At 45.3% G+C, this 21,119-nt stretch overlaps 1 protein-coding gene across 10 annotated transcripts in view; it reads left to right on the top strand.

The window, feature by feature from the left end:
* CHD2 (chromodomain helicase DNA binding protein 2) overlaps positions 1-21,119 on the top strand; it is a 94,796-nt gene that overhangs the window by 68,245 nt on the left and 5,432 nt on the right. For 5 of the 10 annotated variants that reach the window (XM_074317485.1, XM_019726690.2, XM_074317489.1 and 2 more), the window contains 10 exons: positions 1,486-1,624; positions 1,822-1,972; positions 3,098-3,220; positions 4,483-4,611; positions 5,500-5,640; positions 7,293-7,427; positions 10,394-10,572; positions 12,548-12,647; positions 14,657-14,870; positions 19,217-19,466. In XM_074317485.1, coding sequence (XP_074173586.1) covers positions 1,486-1,624; positions 1,822-1,972; positions 3,098-3,220; positions 4,483-4,611; positions 5,500-5,640; positions 7,293-7,427; positions 10,394-10,572; positions 12,548-12,647; positions 14,657-14,870; positions 19,217-19,466 — 1,561 coding nt within the window. The remainder of the gene's footprint in view (positions 1-1,485; positions 1,625-1,821; positions 1,973-3,097; positions 3,221-4,482; positions 4,612-5,499; positions 5,641-7,292; positions 7,428-10,393; positions 10,573-12,547; positions 12,648-14,656; positions 14,871-19,216; positions 19,467-21,119) is intronic. The other 5 variants (XM_074317487.1, XM_074317486.1, XM_074317484.1 and 2 more) reach the window with 3 other exon arrangements.

Raw genomic sequence — 21,119 nt, 5'->3', positions numbered from 1 at the left:
TGTCCTATAGTCAAATTTATCAATTTACCCTATCGTATTTAGATTTTGAGTCAGTTAAAAACATTTTCTTTACTCCCAGGACATAAAGTAATTCACTGTGATTCTCCCCGCGCCCACCCCCCACCCCCCAATGTGATTTCATTTACTTTTATATCTCTGATCTACTTAGAGGTTTTCCTGATGTATCCAGTTTTCTTTTTTCTATATGGCTATTATATGTCTTAACATCATTCATTAAAAATAGTTCATCTTTTCTCCACTGCCTGATTTTCTTTTTGTTTTAAGAACTTCATAATATGTTACCGATACACAATATTAGTGTGCTGTTAATGAGCATTTAGCTTTCCAATCTTTTGCTTTCCAGCGCTGTGGTAAATAATTCTGTATGTATGCCATTTTGCACTATCCTGTCTCACCAGAAAACAGAAAGTGTCTGTTTTCTCTTTAATTTTATCAGCATAATATTTTCAAGTTTTTTATTTTTTCCAGCCTGAGAGGTTAAAAATGGCACGTGCATATATTTAATTTTCATTTCTCATGAGTGAGGTTGAGTATTTTTTGTATGTTTAGGAAACACTTGGATTTTCTTTTCTGCAAGTTGCGTCTTTATTCTTTGCCCATTTTTCTATTGCAGTCCAGGAAACTGAGACCCAGAGAGATTAACAACTAGCAGGAGAGAGGAGAAGGGAGAAGAGGGTGTAGTTTTGGCAGATTTGGGAATAAATCCCAGATTTCTGATTTTCAGAGCAGGGCCTTTCCCACTTTACCACATTCTATTCCAGCTGTCTTCAGTGTTGTTGGAATAGCATTTACAAGTGAAATTCTGGTGGATTACATAAAAATCCCTAAATAATTGTGTGTAATATGAATGCCATTTCATCGACTTGCATGTTTAAAAAACGTGAAATCTTTTCTCAGACTCTGAGCCGAATCCTCTTACAGACAAGTTTATTCTCTCACGGATTTCAGCTTGGACTCTGACTAGAGTTGGCTGGGTTTCATTTTTACTTCTGGGATTTTAATTTGAAACTAGGGCTAGGATAACCTTTCCATGACATCTTTTGTTCATCATTTCAAATGTGTTAGGTATGAACTTGACCTCATACTTATTTAATAGAGAAGATCATCTTTAAAACGCTTTCTTTTAAAAACTGCTAATGGGATAGTTAAAAAAACACAAGAAAAAACTTCACTAATACTATGCCTTTAGCATCTTCTTTTGTTAATTTTATTAAAACAAACAGGAAATAATAGAATTTAAAACACTAACTGATTAAAAATCTCTAAATTGAAAAAAAAACAATTATTAAGAGGTTATTTTACAAACAATAATTGAGAAAATTTTTTGGCCTTATAGGTTATGTCTTTGAATTAAAATAAGGATGTATTTTGAAGGGAGTAAGCATCCAGGGTTTGCTGATATCTGTTATCTGTGGAACTTCACAAATCCTTCTTTAACTAATGTGAAATTGGTATTTTTTTTAGGGAAAGGCCCAGGGAAAAAGAGAGGCCCAACAATCAAGATATCTGGGGTTCAGGTTAATGTGAAATCCATTATACAGCATGAAGAAGAGTTTGAGATGCTGCATAAATCTATTCCTGTGGACCCTGAAGAAAAAAAAAAGTGAGTGCGCCATGTGCCGGTACCTGGGTGGTTGTGCCACAGGAAAATAGACTGGCAGTTAGTTCCGTGTAGTTCCGTGGTGTTTTCATTGTCTTTGCTGCCACACACCGTCATACTTTGTCCATGGTCATTTGTGTTCCTTTCCATGTCAGAAAGGCCCCTCCTCCAATGTCTTCCTGTGTTTGACATCCTTTCAGGTACTGCCTGACGTGTCGTGTCAAAGCTGCACATTTCGACGTAGAGTGGGGAGTGGAGGATGATTCTCGCCTCCTGCTGGGAATTTATGAACACGGTTATGGGAACTGGGAGTTAATTAAAACGGATCCAGAGCTTAAGTTAACTGACAAAGTAAGTAACTCTGTGATGCTGGACACTCCTAAATTTGTTCATCTTTTTATATTGATTGCTTATTTTTAACTATTTTACGGGTGGGGTGGGCATCAAATTGGAAATTAGTACAATAGTAAATTCCTGGGATTTCATATCCTTGGAAATGTTACAGCATCTTTAGGGGACTGTGGCACTGTTGCATAGATGAAAAGAATAGCCAGGTAAAATTTCGGGGAAATTGTAGGAGAAATCTTGAAGTTCTGATTTTTGCTAGAGGTCAGTTTCATTGCAACAAATACCAGGGTACAATTCTTAATAATAAAAGCATTTCTTGGCCTGAGTTGTTGGCCCTTTGTTTAAAACTATTTGAAGCAACCGTATTTCAGCTCTGCATACAGAGAAGCAATGAGCCACACCTTGGTGTTTTTTGTAATGGAATTAAACCTTGGCTGTACTTCTCCCACCAAATGTAGCCTCCCACCCTCTCCGTGTGGCAAATCGGGCTACCAGGTAGTAAGGCCGTGCTCAGAAGTGTAAGCAGGGAAAGCTGACTGGCTCCAGTTTTAGTGGCTGTGCTCCTGGCAAGGCTTTTCCTGGCACGTCAAACAATGCTCATGCCATGTGCAGTGTTGTGAGAGGGTGACAGCACCCTGCAGTAAGCACTGAGGCCGAATCCAGTGTGGCCTGAGAGGCCCATCTGTGGCGGCAGGATGGACGCTGTCCTGACATGGCTCAGTGCTCTCCAGCAATGCTCTAAGAAGCATTTTCAATCTAAAACGAAGCTTTAACCTAGCTCCAGGGATTCCCTGCTCCTGGAAGGAGGAAATCCACGACGGCTGGGATGGTCTAGCAGATGAAGCCAACAAGCCCCTCCTACCTGAGTTGTTCTACCCTGTTAACAGCACAGGTAGGAGCCAGTGGGAGAGCTGGACTTCTCCATCCCATTTTGTAAAACGAGAACGGCTCATGAGGGATTTTCAGTGACTGGGAGCCATGGACATGAGATAGGATCTGAGGCTGTGTCTATATTTTGGGTGGCTGGGGAGGGAAAGGACTGCTCAGTTCTTTGTCGTCTCTGTTTATCCTGATCCACTAACCGGGACGTGGGTGGTGGCGGGTGCTTCTCTTCCTTTCCTGTTGAAGATTCTGCCTGTGGAGACAGATAAAAAGCCTCAGGGGAAGCAGCTGCAGACCCGAGCAGACTACTTGCTGAAGCTGCTCAGGAAGAGTCTGGAGAAGAAGGGGGCCGTGTCGGGCGGGGAAGAGGTGAGTGGGGCTGGCAGCTGGGCATCCTTCATGGGTCTGAGACTCCGAGCCTGCACACTTAGGAAAGAGAAGAGATGCCTTCTCGGGGCGTTGCTCAGAATAGTACCTTCTCGTAGTCAGGTGGTGATGGCTGGTTGGTAACAATAGAAACATTCATTTAACTACTGACCTAAACATGTGGGCAACTTTCTTACAAACCCGTTCTCTTCAAATATTGCCTCAAAATAGTCACATCTCTCCCAGTGCCACTGGTCCAGACATATTGTTGCTGTTTCTTTATGCTGCTTCCTACGTTTTGGAAGATACTCATAGTTCTGGTAACAGTATGACTGCCACCAGGTTTGCCTGTTGCTACAGCTGACTCTGGGCTACTTGTAATCAGGGGTCCAGGGAACAAACAGGAATTGGAATCCACAGCTAATTCAGAAGTGGGGCTTCAGTCATGACTGCCTTACTTCCTCGGTGAAAAATACCAACCTGGTTGCTAATGAACTCACCTGAGCTTTACCTCCTTTAATTTCCCCAACTTTTCATTTCACTTCATACCTGGAAAGCTGGGAATCACAGTTAGCAGATACGATAAGTTCCATGTGGTGCCAGCAGTCTGTGTGTGTTTCCTTAAGTGCTCTTGGCACTATGCCATTTGTATGAATTTCCCTGTATTACAAACCAAAGAAATTTTAGAAACAAAAATCTCACTAACCCCATACCTCGTCCTCGTGCACAGAATAGGATCGTAAGTTGTGTCATTCTCCAGATAATATGTTAAGTATAGACTGTAAATTAGGCTCTGGAGAGACAGACGAGACCAGGTTTATCCTTGGCGTTAGATTACTGTCGTATCTGATTAATAGGTCGACACCTTTTCCTTATTTTTAGATATAGTATGCTTCTTGGTTATTTTTTTGGTTTTGTTTTACTGTTTCTATTGTCGTCTTTTATATATTATCTTTATTTATATCTTCGTACATAAGATGTTTTTCCTTCTTTTGAGTTACATCTTTCGAATGAATTCCAAACACTGGAATCACTCGTTTCAAGCATATGGATGTTTTTATGTGGTGTAGGTTATGTCTGAGGCCTGCAGTCACGTGTCCTCACCCCCTACCCGCCCTGTAGAATTGGTTGCACTTCTTTGCCTTTCCTCTGAATTTTCTTGTTTGAATTACGTGGCTGCTACTGTTTCAGATCACTGTGCTGTTAGGCCTTGCTTTTGAGGGACTTGATGTGTAGTGTTGTCATCATTTTCTCTCCCATTCGAGGCCAAATTAAAAAAGCGGAAGCCTCGAGTAAAGAAGGAAAACAAAGCGCCCAGGCTGAAAGATGAGCATGGGATTGACTTCTCATCTCCCAGACACTCGGACAATCCGTCAGAGGAGGGAGAAGTGAAGGTAGGAGGCTCGATTTCAGTTGAGGGTTATGTTTTCAGCTATATTAATTGTGTCGATTTGTATGAAACCGTTCAGAATGTGTTTGGTTTACCTGCAGAGTAGATCAAATGAAATAGAATGCGCATGTCTTTGCTTAGCCTGTGAGAGAAAATGTAGTTGTTCCTTTAAGTCGGCAATTGCAAATTCACAAGGAAATGAAGGGAACTGCGAGTTGAAGGATAGATGGCAGTTGACACTCAGCCTCCTCGTGGGGAGCGATAGGAAGTAGTGGGGACTGGGGTTAAACAGGGAGCTCATGTTTGTTGTTGAGCCAAATAAAACTTCACCTGTGGATCAGCTTTGGCCCAAGGAATGCCAGTTTGCAACCTCTGGTGTAAGCAAAGGGGAAAGTAAACTGGTACCCTTCAGTGTGTTGTTTCAGTGAGTGTCAGCTTAATGGATTTTGTTTTGTTACTGTTCGAGTGTAACTGTGCTTTGAGATTAGTTCCAAGAAAATTAGCAGTGGGTATAGGAACTAGCATGGACTCGGGTCATGTGTACCTGAATTCATAGTCATATGCTAGCAACCTCACCAGTTAGCTGACAGATACATAATCTCTTTGGTCCTCAGTTTTTCCAGTCTGTGAAATGGGAGCAATAATGCCTGTGTTGAAGGGTTGTTATGAGAATTAGAGAAGATATAAGTGAAGAACATCTGCCTCTACAAGCTTAACTGGTTATTGCCAGAGAGGTTAGACTTGTGTAAGTGCTTTAAGGCTACATGCTTGAAAACAAGCTTCTAGGTGTAGACGAAGTGATGAACCACTGGGGCAGTGCTTCTTTCTCCAGAAAGTTAATGAATAAATATGAAGTTTGTGGCCATAGCTCATAGCCCTGTTTGTCTTCTAGGATGATGGCTTAGAAAAAAGTCCAATGAAAAAGAAACAGAAGAAGAAAGAGAACAAGGAGAACAAGGAGAAACAAATGAGTTCTAGGAAAGAAAAAGATGGGGACAAGGAAAGGAAGAAGTCAAAAGATAAGAAAGAGAAGGTATCGGTGTCATTCTACTTACTGAATTCAGAAACAGAATGGGGCTGGAGGGCCCTGAAGTAATCCTCTCTTTTTATGGGTGCGTCCAAGAAGGAAGGGTGGGGCTGTCAGGGTGAGGCCTGCACCTCTCCCTGCAGAGAGAAGGGAACAAGCAAGTTCGGGGTATTCTTGCACTCTTTTACCTATTTCAGGGGGGATGTTTGAATGAGAGAAGGCAGGTGAGAGACTCACCTGCATTTACAGGTAACTACCTAAAACACATTCTCAGGTTCATGGTACAAGAGCACAATCCACAGATGGATTCGAATATTCGAAAGATTTAGGCTTCAAACCAAATACTATCAAAAGTTGAGCTTGTGGAATAGAAATGGGTGAAAAACCCCGTTATTATATATAATCTTCACTTTCGGAATTTGATGAGTTCATTCCAAACCAGAGAATTCTGGTGCAGTGTTACATGTAGGCTTGCTGACTTGTGATGAAATCATGTGGCAATTAAGCTTTAATCGTGGTGAAAACATACAAAGATAACTGCCACCATTTCACCATCCAGTCATAACTCGGGTAGATTTTTTGCTGACTACCTTTGGAACTTTTGTCTTATGTAAAAACAAATATAAAAACCAGACCAGATTGCTTGCATAGCCTCTCTCCCCACTTAGCACCACATCACAACTTTGCAAATGAAGAAATAACGTGTTACAATTCTGATAGATGAGGAAGATTCTGTTTGGAAGCAGTTTATGTCATTCCTATTGAAATTGCTTTCAAATTCCTAATGTGATAAACCATCCTATGACAGATACTCTGCATTTCTGCTTCCACAGAAACGTACTTTTCTTAAAGTGAAACATTTTTTAAAATAAAAGTACGAAGAACGATTCCACAGACATCCATGTATTCACTACCCAGATACAGCTTTTGTTAATATTTTTCGATGTTTACTTCAAGTGGCTTATTTTGGCTACTGTATTTTGAGTTTCCTGCACACGTGACTGATGCTGTTGAAACTCCTTTTCTCCTGCACAGCACTGCTCTGTAATTGGTTTGAAATGCTCCTATCTGTGTGTTTATACTTCTGCTACACATTCTACAATCATAAACAAAGTGTAGTGTTTTATGTTTTGGAATGTTCATACGTGAAGTCATTTTTTTACAAAAAATCTCTCTATATTTATATCTCCATCCTTCTACAGCCTTTCCTGGAGAAATGAGATTTGTCCATGGGGATTCATGTAGATTTCAATCATTTACAGTATTTTCGTTAGCCCAAATTCCTAGATCAAAGTGTATTAATTTGTAAGCGCTTAATAAAAGGTGCTGCATGACACTGTACACGATCTCTGCCAGTTGACGCTCTTGATGATTTCTTTGTGCATTTCCTGGATGGAGGGGGTAGAAGCCAAAGTACTAACAGTGAAGAAGCTGAACTTATCATTGAGTGCGTTTAGAGACAGTTGTGGGCATGATGGGTGAGGAAGCTTTAATCACATAGTTTTTGGCTTCCTTATGTCCCAGAGGATTTTAGTTTACTGTTTATGTAAAGTGAGGCCTTCTTACTCACCCTCTGTAGTGATGTGACGTAGATAAGTCCAGATAGCAAGGCAGGACTGCACAAATGACAATGACTCCCTGTAACTCTTTTTTAAAAGCCTAAAGGTGGCGATGCCAAATCTTCAAGTAAATCAAAGCGATCTCAGGGTCCTGTCCATATTACAGCAGGAAGTGAACCTGTCCCCATTGGCGAGGACGAGGAGGATGATCTGGACCAGGAGACGTTCAGCATAGTAAGTCCTGAAGCGGAGGGACGCCAGCCGGCGTCTGCAGCCCCGGGGCGGGCTGCCTGCAGCTCTGCCCCCCGTAGTTCCAGCCACACAACCCCATTTGGTCTGAGCCTCAGCACATTGCTTTGGACACACATGCTTCTGATACCTAAGATCTTGTGCTCTGGAGCAGGCTGGAAGGAAGCGACGTTCTTACTCTACTTCTAGTGAGAAGGAATCTGAGGGAGTGGATTTCATGTCTTGTGCTCCCAGCCAGAAAGACGGCAGGGGCCCTTTTGGCGTTTGGGAGACGGAAGTGTTCCCTGAGCTAACGTGTATTGAATACTTTCTGTGTGCAGCCCCTGGAGTTACCATGTTGTGTAGCAGACTGTTTCTGTCATCGTAGAGGTTACGTCTGCGTAGGGGAGCTAGTCAGGTAACTGCACAAATCGTGTTTGTGCTGCTGCATCAGTGCCATGGAGGAGACAGGCCAGATACTACACAGATCCTGTGAAAGGGGACGTGACCCAATCGGGATATCAGGGAGGCGTGTTTAAAGAAGTGATGTTTGAACTGGCTTCTGAAGGAAGAGGGAAAGGTAACAGGAAAAGGGGCGGGAAGAACACGGGGGGCAGGGACTAGCAGCATGCATGAAGGTTGTGTAGCAAAACCAAATATGGTGCACAGAGGAGGTCTCAGAGGCCACTGTGGCTGGAGTGGTGAGAGCAGGGGGCAGCGTGACCCGAGACGAGACTGGGGTCTCGGCTCAAGTTGCCAGAATAGTGGTGAACGTGGCATATCCTGCGTGCTTCCTTGTGGTGGTGGCTGAAGCTAAGATACGGCCCAGGATGTGGTCTGTCTCCCCAAGTGAGACAGGAAAGGTGATTGGGGGATGTGCAAGGACCAGGCTTTAGAAACAGGCACGGGTGCTCTCAGGGCCCTGATTGCTTTCCTGGAGCTGCAGGTGTGTATTGCATCTGTCGCGCCAACATTTCCCTTCCCCACCTCTCTTGTGGTCCCTTTCTCTCCCCAAATTTCCATACATCAGTTCACTTGAACAGTTAATTGATTCTCAGAGAAAGTGGTCTTCCATACCTCAAAATACTCCTGCAGTCCATTCATATTTATTGGGCACGTGTGTTTTTAATGAATTGCCTGTTTATACCCTTTGCCTATTTTGGGTGATTTGTCTTATCTTACCTGATGTTCATCTGTCAGTCATTACAAGTATCTTCCAGTTGGTGCTACATCTTTTTTATTTTATGTCCTTTTTTTAGATTGAAGTAGAACACTGAAAAATAAACATTGTAAGTGTAATGGCTACGGGCATTACCAAAAAGAGATGGAAGTTGATAGGATTTTCATTGTTCTGAAGTTCATTATGTCAGGTACTTAGTGGCTGACCACCCTGTGTCTTACAGGCCTGAGAAATTTTCTCAAATTATTTTGTGATAATTTCCTCTTAAGTTCTTAGTTTTATCTTCACAGAACTCCTTGTTTTTGGATATTAGACTCTGGGAAAGGTCCCTAATGTTGCCGTTTTTTTTTTTTTTCGTTTTCCACTTCTGCTTTTTAGACTGCTTTCTAGGGGAGCCCCTCAACTTGATCTCCCATTATTTCTTTTGAGGCTTTCATTTCTCTTGTCATGTTTTATTTCCAAGATCCTTTACCACGGCCCCCCTGCCTCACTTTTTCCCCCATAGTTCTCTGAATGTTTACATATTTCTCTCTATTTTCCATCATTCACGTTAGATATTACCAGATGGCTTGGTAATCCTCAGTTGTCTCTTTCATTTATAGTCTATTGTTTATGCCAGACACTTCCTTAAATGGCTCGGTAGTCTTGGTTGTCTGTCATACTTAAGTGTGGGGGACTGCTGAGCCTCTGATTGGAAGCTCTGCGCATGTGGGTGGGGCTTGATGGACGCTGAGAGTGTTTACTGGGTGATCTGGCTGTGCTGCTGCATTGGGAAACTTCCAGGGAATCACCAGCATCTTTTGGTTCTTCCTCTTGGGTGGTCAGATTTTATGGAGAAAAATCCCCCAACCTCCTGACTGGAGGGTGAAGGCCTGGCTTTCTTCATTCTGGAATCAGAGAAGCAGAAGACAGGGTGGTGGCTCATCTACTATGCAGATGTGCATATAGTCCTGTTTTCCGGGCGTTGACCTTGCCTCTCAGCCATGCTTGTGTAGCCCAGGTCAGAGACCTTTCTTTTATCCTCTCCAGAGAATAAACTTCCGTCTTTTGCTGGGCCGTGTTGGAGATCTGGGTGTCAGCTATGAATCTGAGTATCTGTTTACTCTTCAGCAGTGTTTAAAAAACCAATCACTAGCTCTCATCCCTATGTCCAGAGACACTTAGCTAGCCTTTGGGGGAATTTTGTGATATAAGTCCGGTGGATCTCAGCATTCTCCACTGCTGGCTTTAGTGTTCTCAGGTCTGATAAGTCATTTCCTTTGCTAGCAATATTTTTGTTGCTGTTGTTTTCGCTCTCATTTTTTCTGTGTTTGTGGGCTTATGTCTTTTTAAGGCAACCCCTTTCCTGTGCTTCAGCAGGAGTGGGAGAGGGGAGAAAGATTCTTGTGTTCAGTTCCCAGTCTTTATCTGGAAGCCCCTGTCTTGGTTTCTTACAAGCTGAAAGGACTTGTAAATATTTGATCTTGCGATTTTAGCTGGTTTGAGTGAGAGGTTTTGAGGCTAGGTCTGTAATTGTGCTTCTCATTTGATCTTCATAACAGCCTCGGTAGATTGTCAGGCCCCTCTTGAAGATGAGAAAACATAGCATCATTTTCAAAGGCCATGTAATCTGTACGAGGCCATTGCTGTGGCATTATGCTTGTCCCACTGGCTTTACCCATGTCTCCTGGAGCGATGACAGGGCATGAGGGTGGGCGGTATGTTCCCGAGGGGTTCAGGGCACAGCAAGCTGAGGAGGAGAGACGTCTTTCCCACAGATGTCTTATGTCTCTTCTGTCTTGGCCTGTTCCAGTGTAAGGAGAGGATGAGGCCCGTGAAAAAGGCACTGAAACAGCTGGACAAACCCGATAAGGGGCTCAACGTGCAAGAACAGCTGGAGCACACCCGGAACTGCCTGCTGAAAATCGGAGACCGCATAGCCGAGTGCCTTAAAGCTTACTCAGACCAGGAGCACGTCAAACTGTGGAGGAGGTAAGCGCCTCGGCCTCCAGTGGCCCGACTTGATTGGCAGAGTGTGTGTGTGTGTGGGAGGGCGGGGTGGGGCGGGGTTCTGTTTTTGTCGTATAAAAGGTGACATGTATAAAAGGTGACACGTATAAAAGGTGACACGGCCACCCAAATTGTTTCCCCCACAGAAGCCATCTTTTGGCAGCATACCTGCAGGCTCCCATTTTACTTTCCTGAAATAGGCCATTCCACCGACACCAGTCTTTTGAGTACACTGGATGATGTCATTATTTTTTAAAAGAGAGACAGTGATTCTGGATACGCTGACCTGTTCTGAGAAAAAAGTCAGTCTTTAAACCTGGAAGGGATAGAAGTCATGTAGTTTCACTATACCCATCTCCAGGTGATATGCAGATGTAATGCAGTAACTGATTGGGTAGTTCTCTGCTAACACAGAAGGGAAACAGGTTAAAACCATCCCAACTATGAGTTCTCTGTGCCCTGTAATAATTGAGTGAATAGCAGTGATTTGGATGAATGCAGTTAATCCAGAGCTTCAGTTTGTCAGCTGTTGCGACTTGCATCCACTCAGTTGATATTTTATCACTTGATAAATATCAATCACTTGATATTTTAAGAAAACATGAATTTCTCTGAGACAGTTACAGCGTTAATCTCTTTCCATGATCCACGGTTATTTGAACCACATGGACTCTATGGTTCATGTAAATTATCTTTGTGTAACATGCCCAATATCAGTGAATTGGCTTTAGAGTGAAAAATGGTCTAAGGAAACTTTCTGTCACGATGTTCTCCATAGCACACTTCACACCCATAAAACAAAATTTAGAAAAACATAATGTTTTAACATGTCACTCATCCCCTTGGCACTGTTACCTACTCCCTCCCGTCCCTGGCCATGTGGCTTTCCTTTTCCTGGGCTTACGCCTCGTTGGCAGATGACACAGCTCACCCTAGTACGTAGGACCCCAGCTCCGCTTCCTGCTGTGCTCAGGGGCAGGTCTGGGTTTCAGTGCACTGGCGCCGTGACCCACCTTGGTGGAGGTGGTTCACAGGAGGTCCTTACCCACTCCCGAGAAACCGTCCGCAGTTGCAATACAGTAGGAGTTTCTAGAAGGAGGAAGTGTGTGTGGAAGAGTAGTCAGGAGGGTGTGCTGAGAGGCAGGCGGGCAGGTGCCCCTGAGCTGGGCGTACAAGAGCGGAGTGGACGTAAATGCAGGCTGTTCCCAGGCGTCAGCAAAGGCTTGGAAGCGGGACTGGTTGGTTTTTAAGGTTTAAAGGCAGTTTGTTAAGATGACTGGAGCCCTGATGGAAAACAAAGAGAAGGCCTGAGGAAGGCAAGTCAGTGGCTTTCCACACACTGAGTTGGGGGGCCAGTGCAGTGTCCTGTAGGTGGCTTGACACGGTGACACTGCTCTCTAGAAAGCGTGCGATGCCTTTTCCAGCTCACTGAGAGTGATGCCCCTTCCATCAGTCCTTCCCCTATTGACAGTGATGCTATGGTAGGGTGAGTGCGCTGTGATTGGCGGGGACGAGTCCCTCCGAATTTTAAGGAAGAAACAATGGGCATTGGTGGTGACTACTGGGAGGAAAGAAGCAGCAGCAACACAGAGGTTCCGGACTGTATGTGGGTCCCCACCTGGGAGGTGGTGGCGATGGTGGACTGCACTGTAGAGTCCAGGAGATGTGGGCGGTGAAGGAAGACTTTAGAACTGGAGTCCTGGGAGCCGGTGAGATGAGAGGTGTTTTTTGCTGAGACAGAGCCCTGGGCTTGAGACCCCTCTATCAAACGATTGATCGTAGCATCGAAAGTTGTGTTATTGATGCAAAGACCTGAAAGAACATTTCTGTGACTCAGTTTCTACACCTGGAGAGTTTTCCACAGCCAAATTCAATCGCTTGCCATCAACCAGGAGAGAATTAAAGGTCTTTTTAAAATTCTGTCATTTACCAGAACTGTTTTTTTTTCTTATTTTAGGAACCTATGGATTTTTGTCTCCAAGTTTACAGAATTTGATGCTCGAAAATTACATAAGTTATACAAGATGGCTCATAAGAAAAGATCTCAAGAAGAGGAGGTAAAAATACAAATTTAATTCTAATTTGTACACACAGAACTAAAAAAACAAACAAAACGGTTCCATAGAAAAGTTCCTTATTAATGTTTTTTTCCCTGGGGTGGTGCTTCTAGACTCATCCGTGGGTGGTACTGGAAGGATCCCTGGGTGTCTTACTTTGCAGGTGGAAGTACAGGTCTGCGGGGGTGCAGGAGCCCCCCACGCCCATCCTGTCTTGTCCAGTGTGTTCCTTCTGTGTGTGAGCTGTGCGGTTTCTCAGCATGCTCCATTAGCAGCTCAGCAATAAGACCCGATGGGAAAAACAGCCAATGCATCGGGACCAAACACTGTAGAAATTCTGACAAGGGGCTGTTAGCCTGTGTTCTTCTGGAAGCACTTACGCACCAGGCCTCTTTTTCTTCCATAGACATGTGTCTCAGTAGAGCACATAAATGTGACTCCTTCCTGTGGGCAGAAAATACTTTCTTCTGCTCTTTTCTGGGCCATGTGAACTTGGTGTCCTTCTAGTGTTTGTACGTGGGGTTCTAACTGCTCACAGGAAGGAGCACACTTGAGAAGGTGCCCGGAAATGGCCTCCCCTTCTGTGGTGTCCCTTGCTGTGGGGGGTGGGCGTGGCAGGGACTGTGGTTCTTGTGCAGCCTGTCCATTTGCAGATCTGCTGACTTGCCACGTGGGTCCTACCTAAAGTAGCCACTTAGGGCCTGTCTGGTGGCGTTGGACACCTCCCCTGCTAACATGTCAGCTCCCTGGAGGCAGAGGTTTTATGGCTCGGTCTCTGCGTTCTTCTCATCCCCCCGGGCAGGTGCTCACAGGTACTTGGTGCATGACGTAAGCTATGCCCAGCTCTGCGCTGACCTGTGGGGCTTCCCCTCTAGTAGCTTATGATTAAATTTACATGGAAGAATGGGCTGTATGAGAGAGCCATGATACACAGGAATAACACACCGCTGTTGCTGAATTGCTAGTGTAATTTTCAGCATTCTAAGAAGTCGTTGAAAGAATAGTCAGAAAATGCGCCGGGAGGAAATGGAGTAGTTGGGAAAGAGTAAAAGGTAGGATAAGCCTTTGAAGCTGAGCGCGTGATGTAAAAACCTTCATTACTATAGGTATCAGGAGTTAGTGTGAGTGGAACGACACAAGCAGTGACCCCACTAGTGGGAGTGTACATGTCACAGCCTTTCTGGAGGACAGTTCAGTAAGTTTCATCAAAGAGTAAAACATAATTCTCCTTCTGAGAGTTTAAGGAGATAATTAGGGATTTGAACATGTTTAATAGTGGAAATTAGTTGAACACCCAACTGTAAGAAATTGATTAAATAAATCATGATATCTTCCTATTGGTGTATTATTCGACCAGAAATATAAGATTGTGGAACTAAGTATTCACATGAGGTTTTCACAATATGTTAAGTGAAAAAAGAATACCAAGTAATATTTTTGTTTAAAAAATGTATCTGTAAAAACACATGAAATGGCTTTGAAAGACATGGGCCAAATTATGAACAGTAATCCCTTGTTGGTGAGATTTTTAGGTCACTTTCCGTTTCTAATTTTTTCTTCCTTCCTTTGCTGATGTTTTTATACTGAATATTTTGCTTGTGTGGTAAAGAAGTCGTGTTACTCATTTAGATGCTCGGCTTGATGACTGACATAGGAACTGGTTCCCCCGGGACTAGTCAGGGGCGGTGCGTGCTCGTTACCCTAAGGAAGTTGGTGGCCCTGGTTTTCCACGGCCCATGGGGAATCCCGTGCGATGGCACCTTCCAGTCCGCACACGTGCTCGGACAGGTACCTGTCAGTGGCCTAGTAGGTCAGAGCGGCAGACGGAGCTCTGTGGGGCTGCTGATGGTGTAGGACTCAGAGGAACGGGGGACCTTTGTTTTGGAAAGAAGGTCGTAAGCAGTAGGTCAGAGACCAAGAGGGAACTGGTGGGAGGTGACGATCCTCACACTGTTTTTGGGAATTGGGCCTGGGATCGTCAGAGTCTCAGGTTTCCTCTTCCTCTGCAGGAGCAGAAGAAGAAGGATGATGTGATTGGTGGTAAGAAGCCATTCCGACCGGAGGCCTCGGGCTCAAGCCGGGATTCCCTGATGTCTCAGCCCCACACCCCACACAGCCTTCACCCTCAGAAGTCTCATCTGCCTGCCTCCCATGGCCCACAGATGCATGGACACCCAAGAGATAACTATAATCACCCCAACAAGAGACACTTCAGCAATGCAGGTAGGTCATGAAGTGGAGTTGTTACAAGAGGTGACCTAGGAAAAGTCTCCCCCCTTCAGCCCCCAAAGATGGGACCTGTGTGCTTTATTCTTTGCCATCCCTTTATTGTCCTCTTTTTTCTCTCAAGTGAGATAAAGCATGACATAAAGATCCAAAAGGATGTTCTTTCAACTTTCAGAAGGACATAGTCCCCAGAAACAAACAAAAGGCAAGTGACAGACTGAGGGAAACAGTGTACGTGATATATGACAGTTAAATGGTTAAAACTGTTGATATTGAAAGAGCCCCTGTAAATTGATAAAAGGATAACCAAATAGAAAAATGAGCAAAGGTTAGGAATAAGGAATTCATATAGAAGAGGAAATTCAAACAGTTGATACAAGATGACCAGCACTGCTACTAAGGAAGTGTAAATTAAAGCAACAGTAAGCTGGCTAATTTCTTTTTATCCGTTCAGATCAGCAAAAATTAAAATGTGAACTACGCACATATTGCTGAGTGTGAATTGCTGCAATCTTCCCAGAAAATAATCTGAAATATCTAAATACATGGTAGGATCTGTTTCTGGGAGTCTGTCCTGTAGAACTAAAAACATACATGTTTGAGGACGCGATTCCAGCCTTATAGTGGCCAAAAGCTGGAAATAACTTGAGTCTGTAAATAAGAGAATGGTTAGATGAATAAGATGACACTTGGACTCTGGATTATTATCGGTTAAAAAGGATGGATTGGCTTTATAGATTAAAAAAAAAATTGGAGGAAAAAAAGTAGCAACAACAAAATCCGTGTTTAAATTTATTGAGGTGAGAGTTCACATAACTTAACCATTTTAAACGACCAATTGAGTGGCATTTAGTGCATTCACGATGTCCAACCACCACTTTTATCTGGTTGCACAACATTTCTCTTACCCCAAATGGAAATCCCGTACCTGTGAAGCAGTTCCTCCCATGTCCCCCTGCCGTCAGCCCCTGCACCCAGCAGCTGTGCTCTGCCGCCTGGATTTACGTATTCTAGACACATCATATGAATGGAATCATACAATATGTGCCTGACTTCTTTCCCTTAGCATAATATTTTCAAGGTTCCTCCATGCTGTGACATGTGTCAGTACTTCCTTCATTCCTCTTTGTGGCTGAATAACATTCCATTGTATGGACAGACTCTAATTTGTTTATCCATTTATCAGTTGATGGATATTTGGGTTGTTTCTGCTTTTTGGCTGGTGTGACTAATACTGCTGTGAAAATTTGTGTGCAAGTATTTGAGCGCCTAGTTTCAATCCTTTTAGGTGTATACTTAGGGGTGGGATTGCTGGGTCATAGGGTGAGTCTGTGTTTCACTTTGTGAGGAACCACCAAACTGGTTTGCATCGTATATGTTTGAATAATATACTTGTATAAGCACAGAGAAAGGTGTCAAAATATAGCAAAATATAGCATGACAGCAAATAGTTTAGGGTGGTAGGACTGGAGGGGAGATGGGAGGAAGTTAATAATTTCTCCACCTGCTGCTTCACTGATCACAATGAATATGAGTTACTTTTAAAGATAAAAGTGATAAGAAAGGGGGAAAAAGCTTCTAGAATGAAGCCTAAAAATTACATAGTATTTATAGAAGCACAGTATAAGATTTTATAGAGTCAAATATTCCCTAATAATCTGAATGAAGTATGTACTCCTTTCTAAACTTCAGTTCTAGAATTTCCATTTGGTCCCCCAGAGAGGATGCAGCTTTTTGTCCCCTGGGCACGAGTGGGAGGTGCTCATCTTAATCTAGTCTGCCTCTGCTCAACGGAGGGCCTGTGGCATTGTCCGCCCCTCCCCTGGGCAGCTCTTCCCCGGGAAACTCGGTTTTCTCGGCACCGTGATTCTGCCCCAAACTGCTCTGCTTTGTCAGAGGATTTCAGCTTGGCTTTTGCAAAGTCTCTGCTCTCTGCAGATCAGGAAATGTCCTGTGGGGAGACAGGCGTGCGTCTGAAGTCCCTCTGGCCTACCATGACCACCCGGGGCTCTGCTGGGGTCTGTCTGTCCAGCAGTGGTCCTCAGCCTCTTGTCCGTGCTCAGAATCCCAGAGCTGCCCAGTGGCTGCAGAAGTCGGCCGTTCCCTCTCCGAGCTTTGCTGTTTTCTGGAATCTTACTCCTTGTCCTGGTTGCTCTGACTGCTCTCTGATGTCTCCAGACAGGTTCCGTTTTGTTTATCTGGCCTTTTTCCTTCTTGGCAGAGTGGGATTTCTGCTGCAAGCTACTCTGAACTCCTTAGAAGCACATGTTCCACGTCTCCTATTCTTAAAAGTCTAAATAGTTCAAAATTGTTGATCGTCGTTTTATCGAGGGGAAGAATAATGGCTGTACACGTTGGTTGGGACCTGTTTCCATGTCCTTAGATCTGGTCATATTCGTTGTACTGACTTTTTCCTGGGATTAGACTGGTTTTGTGTTCATGTGATGTCACTGATTTTCTGTTCGGGTCGTTTGAAAGAACTCTTCTTATTAAGCTAACTGTAGTCTTTTATTTAAATCCTGGATTCCTCGCCCATCTCCTTAATAGCTCGGTACTTCTAACCAGTGACCTACCTCATGGAGGGTCCAAGAAGAAAGAGAAGCACTGTTTGCTTTCTCTGGAAATAAATGACTTGGCTTGAGTTTCAAGCATCTGGGCTGTGCCACAGACATTGCCACCCTGTTTGAAATCTTACTTTCCATTTGGTTTGAAGCCACCTTCAAGTGACCCTTTCACATTGTGAAGGTGTCTCTTTTTGTTGCTGTTTGTGAATTCTTAGGTTGAAGAGTCGAAAGTTTTTTTTACTTCTTGGTCCTTTGGCCTGATCCACCCTGTGTCGGCAATGAATTGAGGCCACTGGCTGACTACGTTATGAGTTTATTGGTATAAATTTCTGAGCTGCATAGTTTCCTTGATAGTGCTTTTCTTTGGGTCTGTAGAAAAATGCTAGAAGGCCAGCGAAACGAGGAGAGAAACATTTATTTGGTGGCACATCCGTGATCTGGACATAATTGTGGATAGGAGGTCAGGTTTCCCACGAGGACACATAGTTCCTTCTGGTTAATTTAAGCCTCTGCTGCTTTCCTCAGGCTGCGTGGGACAAAGTCCTGCACACCAGGTGGCTTAAAACTGTAGAAACGTGTATCCTCTCACCGTTCTGCAGGCCAAAAGTCTGAAATCCAGGTGTGGGCCGGGTTGCTTCCTTAGGAGGATCTGAGGGAGAATCTGTTTCAGTTTCTGGTAGCTGCTGCTGGCAAGGCAAGCCTCTGCTTCCTGTCTCGTGGCTGTTTCACGCCACTCTGTCTCTTCTCTACGTGGCTCTCCTCCGCGGTCTGTGTCGGACCTCCCTCCGCCTTTCTTTCAGAAGGGTATCTGTCACTGGCGTTAGGGCCTGACCTAAATTCGGGAGGATCTCCTCTCGAAATCCTTAGTAACATCTGCAAAGACTCTTTCCAAGTACAGTCACAACCCCAGATCCCGGGTGGACGTACATTTTAGGGACCAATTCAACCTGCGATCATGGGTTGGACTTAACTTGTTTGCATTCCTGGACGCTTGTGTTTCCACTCTTGGATTTATGTATTTTCACTACCTTTTTTGGTTCAGGTAAGTGTGATTCTTCTTGGCAGGGGAAAATGGAGGCTACAGAAGCTAAAACAAATTTCACTTGGGCCCTATCCTTGAGAGTTAGGGTGCTGGCCCAAATGCAGAGTTACCATGTCTCCCTGAAAATAAGACGGGGTCTTATATTAAGTTTTGTTCTAAAAGGTACATTAGGGTTTATGTTCAGGGGATGTCCTCCTGAAAAATCATGCTAGGGCTTATTTTCTGCTTAGGTCTTATTTTCGGGGAAACACGGTAGAGGAGTCACTTTACAGGAGGAGGCCCTTTGTTTTTGGTGCGGGCAGGGGCAGAATAGCAGCATTGGGAAGTGTGTGAGGAACGACTTTCGGAGACCGGGCGTAGCACATGGTACCAGTAGGTAAGTTAACTGTAAACGGAGGCGATTACCTTGCAGCCGGAAGGTTCAGCGGTGCTGGTCTCCGAATTAATGTTTGGTGTGTTTGAGTGAAACCTCATTTTAATGGTCTGCCCCCGACTGGAAAGTCAGCAGGGGAAAGTGACAGCAGAAGCTCTCACGGTTTCACAAGGAGACAGGCGGTGCATTTTCCTTCTCTGTAACGTGTGGGGAGAAGAACGCGAGGCCTCATCACTGGTGTCACCCAGCAGCAGAGGGGCCAAGAGGAGGCCTGAGGGCCTGTTTATAACGCGCGCCAGCCTTTGCGTGTAGCCCTGAGTGGCGGTGACCTGCAGCCATGAGAGCGCTCCTCCTTTTCCCGCAGATCGAGGGGACTGGCAGAGGGAGAGGAAGTTCAGCTACGGCGGCGGCGGCGGCGGCAACGCGCCGTGGGGCAGTGACAGGCACCACCAGTGCGAGCAGCACTGGTACAAGGAGCACCACTACGGGGACCGGCGACACGCGGGCAGCCACCGCTCCGGGAGCTACCGGCCCAACAGCCTGCCCCGAAAGAGGCCCTACGACCAGTACAGCAGCGACCGGGACCACCGGGGACACAGAGATTATTACGACAGGTGTGGCCTCGGCCAGGCGCTGTGACCTTCGGGGAGGCGAGCGGGGGGAGACGAGCGGCGTACCAGACGCACTGAACGCCTCGCATGTGCCCGGGCACAGCCCCAAGTCTGACCCAGCGTCTGTGCCACGGGGTGTCTGTGGGGCGTTGGGGAGGGATCGTGATGGAGGCAGCTGCCGCGGTGCTGATGGCTGGCTCCAGGCAGGGATGTTGCAGTTTTTCCTGAGGGCTGAGGCAGAGGGGAGGCTGCTGATTCTTGATTTGGGCTCTGAAGAGTCAGCTGGGCAGAGAAGAAGGGGGGATAGGCATTGCAGGCCCAAGCCCAGACTGGGCCCCCAGGAAGGGACGCCCGGAAGGATAGCCGATCGGATAGTTGGAAGGCCTTGGGTGCTGGTTACCGGTTTTAAGGTTTCTTCTCTGGGTCATAGGGAGCCCTTGGCAGTTCGCTTCTGCCTTCCTCTGAAGAAATCTAGAGACGAGGTAGCCATAAAACATCAGTGCCAGCAACCGGAAGTATTAAGCTCTGTGTGCTGGGCTCTCAGCCACACCAGGTAGCAGGGATGCTGAGATGGGTACCAGCCTGTGGGCCTTGCCAGGATCCTGAGATGGGTACCAGCCTGTGGGCATTGCCTGCCAGGAGCCACAATTTAAGGGCCAAAGACTTTGGAAGCTGTACCCTGTCTGCAGCTCTATCATATTACGTGAGCCCAGTTTTAGGTTGTGAGAGCCGGCAAGGACAGAAGGAGGTGTTGTTACCTGTCCTTCCTCATTTCAGGGCCTGGCTTTGTTTCAACCTCATAGCAGCTTTGGGGTTCCCTGGGGGTAATGGCGTGTTGTTTGGGCTGCCTCTTGAATTGAAAATAGGGAAATTTCATATAAATGCCTCAGTGCTCTGCCTTCGTTTTGGAAGGCCCGGTAACAGCAGGCAGCATTAGCACAGCAGCTGTGGCCGAGGAGCAGCTGTCTCTACAAGGATCTGTGCGCCTCGCCTCCCACCCTTCTGAACCGGCTTATCTGCCCGCAGCGGGCATCTGCCCTGCGTTCCTTCGTGTAGCTCTGTACGCCCACTTAGCTTCCATTTCCTTCCGCCCGGAGGCCTTCAGCGAGGGTCAGCAGCAACGAGTTCCTTCCGTGTTTGCGTGCCGTCATTTATGAAGGTGCTTTCGCCGGGCGTACACTTCTAGGTTCACACTTTCAGGACTTGTGAAAGATGCTCCCCTTTGTCTCTGTGCCTTGTTTCCTGAGGAGAACTCTGTCATCTGGATTTTCGTTCCTGTTTAGGAACTGTCTGTTCAGCCCTGTTTCAGCATGTCGGTGATAACATGCCTTCCTGTTTTCCTCGTGTTTCTTGTGCTTGGGAATTGTTGAGCTCCTTGGACCTGTGGGTTCATTGCTTCTGTCAAATTTGGAATTTTTTTTACCATTCTTCAAACATTGTTTTCTGTCCCCCATGCTCGCGTCTCCTTTAGGGATTCCAGTTACACCTGCTTGAATTCGGCTCACAGCTCACGGATGCTCAATTTATTTTTTTTAGTTAATGTTTTCTTCCTGTTTCATTTAGATAGTTTGTATTGCTAGGTGTTCAGGTTCACTAATATTTTCTTTCTCAGTGTCTAACCTGCCTTGAGGCCCATCCAGTATATTTTGTGTTGCA

Source organism: Rhinolophus sinicus, linkage group LG13, assembly GCF_036562045.2.
Source record: "Rhinolophus sinicus isolate RSC01 linkage group LG13, ASM3656204v1, whole genome shotgun sequence".
In the NCBI taxonomy this organism is placed as follows: Eukaryota; Metazoa; Chordata; class Mammalia; order Chiroptera; family Rhinolophidae; genus Rhinolophus; species Rhinolophus sinicus.
Note: the sequence above shows the minus strand (reverse complement) of the source record. Positions and strands in the feature narration are given on the sequence as shown.